Source organism: Phragmites australis, chromosome 7 (genome assembly GCF_958298935.1).
Source record: "Phragmites australis chromosome 7, lpPhrAust1.1, whole genome shotgun sequence".
Lineage (NCBI taxonomy): Eukaryota > Viridiplantae > Streptophyta > Magnoliopsida > Poales > Poaceae > Phragmites > Phragmites australis.
Genome location: NC_084927.1, coordinates 20,368,395 through 20,373,256, shown reverse-complemented (window position 1 = coordinate 20,373,256; position 4,862 = coordinate 20,368,395). Strand labels below are relative to the sequence as shown.

General features: G+C 41.0%; 1 protein-coding gene across 1 annotated transcript; it reads right to left on the bottom strand.

Annotated features, from left to right (window-relative positions):
- Positions 1–1,017: 1,017 nt before the first annotated feature.
- On the bottom strand, positions 1,018–1,458 carry LOC133925446 (uncharacterized). Its single transcript, XM_062371374.1, has one exon. The coding sequence runs from the start codon at positions 1,456–1,458 to the stop codon at positions 1,018–1,020; it is 441 nt and encodes a 146-aa protein (XP_062227358.1).
- Positions 1,459–4,862: the final 3,404 nt, after the last annotated feature.

The window sequence follows — 4,862 nt, the reverse complement described above, 5'->3', positions numbered from 1 at the left end:
AGTGTTAACTTCCTAGCCTTGAATCCAACACTAAACACTAGAAATCAAGCTAGAGTGGTTAAGCAAGCAAGTAAGCACATACGTGTGGCTTTGCACAAATAATTGGTTATAGTAAGTGAGTCGGAGGCCTACCTCAACGGGTTAGGACAATGACGGCAGGCATCGGTGAGGAGGGGACGGCATGAGGCCTATCTCACTGGATGTGTACGATGGTAGCACGGTGGCGCGGGATCCTTAGTGTCAGGGTGCTCGTTGGGGAGGGGGCAGAGGGCTCCTTAGCGTCGGGGTTGTGGTCCTTGGAGATGGCAGCGTGAGCTCCTCGGTGTCAGGGTATTCGGAGACAAGGGTGCAGGGGAAGATAGCATCGGGGAGGAGGAGGAGGATAGCAGGGAGACAGCGGTGGCCTCGAGGACGGCTGGGAGAAGGAGGTGAGGAGGAGCGGGCAGAGGGTGCGGTGGCGAGGAGGAGGGCTATGGGCATCAAGGAGGGAACTTAGGCATTGGGACTTAGCCAAAATCGATGGCTAGAGTTCCTGGGCCCGTTTTATATACACATATTATTACTGATGGGTCATATATATATGACTCGTCACTAATGATTAGGTCATCAGTGACGGATTAATTTACCACCCATCACTAATGACATATTTAGTGACATGTGACTTTGTCACTTGTCACTAATGTGCTCATCCTCTAAAGGACTTACCTGTATACTGGCTACATCATGAAGCAAAGTTAGGATTTGGTAATAGGATAATCCGATGATGAGAAAAATGAACTCGCCGAACGATTGGTCTAGTACTCAATTAGCTTTCACTTGCATTCTCAATTTAACACACTTTTTCACTTAACTAACATTTTCAATAATTTAGGATAAGTAAGATCATCACTTCATCAATTCTTGTATACAAAAGAAGGTTCGGATTACACAAAAAAAAAACCATCCAATCCACAAAAGGTTGCTAAATCTAAATTGCTAAATTCGAATTACCATCCATAAACCTAGGTAAGTAATGAACTACGCTTCATCAGTATCATCATCGGAGTCGCCACCAACACTGGCCATCTCCTCCTCCTCCTCCTCATCGGTGTCGAAGTTGTCGCCCATCTCCTCCTCCTCCTTCTCCTCCTCCTCATCATCAGTGTTAGAGTCACCGCCCAGATCCTCATCCTTGTCCTCCTCCTTGCCGTCGTCGGTGTTGGAGTCACTGCCCATCTCCTCCTCCTCTGCCAAGAGGTGTGTGATGGGCTCGTCACTGATGATGGTCTCCATTGTTCCCTCTGCTTTGCTAATAAGTTCCTCCTCATGGACGGCACGAGCGATCGCCTCGTCGTTGGCAATCGCTTTCTCCTTCTCTTCCTTCTCCAATTCCATCGTCAAGAGGTCCCAATAGATGTTGTCGCCATCAGGGGCTGGTGCCGAGGACGATGATGCCAGGTCCTTGTCGTTGGCGGCCATAGCCGGTGATGGATTAGAGGAGCAGGGACGAGGAGGAAGCTTAGGGTGTGTAAATCAGATGATAGGGTTCCCGGGCCTATTATTTATAAAGATATAATTAGTGACGGTTGCATTTACCACTCCGTCACTGGACTCGGTCATTAGTGATGGGTGGTAAATTCACCCATCACTAACTACCTCTTTAGTGACACATGACATTATCACCCGTCAGTAATGTTCTAATCCATCTAAAGGATTGACCTATATATTAGCTGCATCCTGAAGCAAAGTCAGGATTTGGTAGGCATCCTTTCCTGCAAATATATCACACCAGGAAACATATATATGCACAATTTTAGATTACATTGATTCATGTTACATTGAAATTCAGACTTAACCGAATATTACAAATATTATAAATTTGAGGTTACATTGATTCATGTATCATTTGGATTGTACTTGTCATTTTCGTGCTTTCTTGACATGGATCCCTTTGTTATGGTCAGAATATAGGTATGGAGTCTTCTCATTATATGCAATATATGGCATGATTGCAATAGTAAAAGGGGAGATTTCATCAAATTGATTGTACTCGTCCTCATCAACCACATTTTAAACTCTGACAATCCATCTTTTCTTGGTGAAAACTACATGAAGTTTCTTATTTGCCGTGACAGTCACATAAAACACATGGGCAACTTATTTAGCGAGTATGAAAGGTTCATCCTTATATCCAACAAGTTTGAGATTAACGCAAGTGAATCCGTACTTTTCTTTCGTAACACCCTTTGTCCCGTGTACCTAACAACACCGAAGCAGGGGTGCCTTGAATCCCAAGTAATCTAGTTCCCAGATCTACTCTATATGAATGTAGTATGTGCTCATGTGCATGTTGTTACCATAAGCATATATACGAAGACCGCTATTCTGGTATGTGTTTTTTTGATCTTGGACAACCGTAAGCATATATACTCGATTCATTAATTCGATCTTGAAACCAAGTGTTGAACCTTTGCATATGTTGCTTCACAAGGCAAGCTTTGATCTGCCCTAGATTTTCTTGAAGAAGCTACTGCCTGTGCTCGTCAATATATGGGGACACTTTGCTCATTTGTTACAACATGAGGAAATGAGCTTGGTCATATACCTTCGGCTTAGGAGTAATTGCATGTTTCCCCAGAATATCTTGCCCTGCAAGCTTTCCCTCGTAATTAACGCACCACTTCACTACCTCCTCTGTAGAGTAACCCTGCATGATGCAACCCTTAGGCAAAGCTCGATTCCTTACGTACGGCTTGAGAATACCCATAAATCGCTCATATGGATACATCTGATGCAGGTACATGGGGCCAAGAAAATAAATCTCCTTCACAAGGTGAGTTGTGAGATGGACCGTGGTAACGAAAAAGAATGGTATGAAATACATCTCGAGAAGACATAGAGTCTCGAAGTGTCTTTTTTCTAGCTCGACTAGCGCTTCGGTTTGAGTACCTTCTGACCAATTGCATTGAAAAAAAAAAGCACAGGCTCATGATAGCCTCTCAAACACCAATTGGCAACATATTTCTAATTCCAACCACAATCATCTGCATCAACATCACATGGTAATCATAAGTTTTCATGCCGCCAACCATTTTGAGATTTTTCACCAAAACAAGTCTTCTAATGTTGGACAAGTAACCGGAGGGAACTTTCACGCCGTGTAAGAACTTGCAAAATTCTTTTTTTCTCCTTCTTGGATAGGGTGGTGCAAGATGGGGGTAGAAATTTCCCTTTATCCGTATCCTTGACATGAAGCTCTAGCCTTAAGCCCATTTCTTTAAGGTCAGCCTGTGCGTTTTCATGATCCTTTATTTTTCCCTTCATGTTGAGTATTGTATCGAGGAGACTATCGCATATATTCTTCTCTAGATGCATGAGATAAATAGAGTGATGAACGTCTAAGTATTTCCAATAATCAAACTCTCAGATAATTGATTTCTTGTTCCACATTCCATTTTCATCACTCGTGAAAGATCGTTTTCGCTTGCCAACGACAACATTGATATCTTTAACCCTATCATAGATATCTTGCCTGCTGAAATGCCTTGGAGTTGATGTTTTCTCCCTTATGCCGTCAAACTGAAACTTCATTTTCCAGTATAAGTGGTTCCTTGGAAGGAAACGTCAATACCATATGTATACTATTTTCTTTGACTCGTTCAACCACATATTGTCATTGTCATCTAAGCATTGGGGACAAGCTTCACCTTTTCTTTTACTCTGCCCTAACAAGTTACGAAGTGCTGGCAGATCATTGATGGTGACGAACAATATGACATGTAGGGTGAAGTATTCTCGCTTGTACTGATCCCAAACCTCAACACCTTCATACCAGTGTGTTTTAAGATCATCCACCATAGGCCTGTGGTACACATCAATATCATTGCAAGATTGTCTCGGACTAGGAATTAAGGTCGACAATATAATGTATTTTCACTTTTTACAAAGCCAAGGTGGAATGTTCTAGATAGACAATATAACATGCCAGGTGCTATGTGAGGTACTCATGTTACCAAATGGATTCATGCCATTTGTACTGATAGCAAACATAATATTTCTTAATTCTTAAGCAAACCAACCAAATATGAAATCAATGGTTCGCCACTAAGCTGAATCTGCAAGACAAGTTCTATTTTACTCTAAATAAAAGAAGAATGAGAAAGTAAACCATTAACTGTTGCCACTGGTTACGCATAAAGGAAACATAAGTGAAGAAAATAGAACTCTTTTACGGTGGTCCATACTACGTAGAGGTGAGAGGTAGTATAAACTTAATCATTCGATCCAAGTAATTGGATATTTTGGTAATTATGATAATTTTGTTAAAATTACCCACCATGCCATTCAGGGTTACGTTAGTAATTTGTCTGTCTGTCGAAAATAGCCCGATATAATCATGCGCCAGCTCTCTTGCTCCCGCTCCTGCTCCAACTGCCCTCTCACCCCCGACCGCAATGCTCCCACTCTTTATTCTAGCAATAAATTGCATGTTAGCATGTAGGACGTGTTGCATGTGGTCTAGTGACATTTTATGCTATAGTACTTGTTAGCAATAGACTCACTCGTTGGTCCTTTATATTCTAATTCCTTACTAAAAGTAAAATGTGTTATAGAATAGGACATGTTGCATGTGGTCTTGTGACATATTCAGGTATCTTAATTTTTCTAATTTTATTAATTTTTCTATTATTTTTTATTCTAAAAATTTTGATTTTTTTCTTGATTTTTTTATTTTTTTCTGATTTTTTCTTAATTTTCCTTTTTTCCGTTTTTATGATTTTTTTTAGTTTTTATTAATTTTCCTGATTTTTCATTATTTTTTCTAATTTTTTTTACCGCCTTTGCCATGTATGCAACACGTGGCATGCCATGTCAGCGTCAAA

Bases quoted from the DNA above. Each gene is read 5' to 3' on its own strand.
- LOC133925446 (XM_062371374.1), bottom strand. From the start codon at position 1,458: ATGGCCGCCAACGACAAGGACCTGGCATCATCGTCCTCGGCACCAGCC.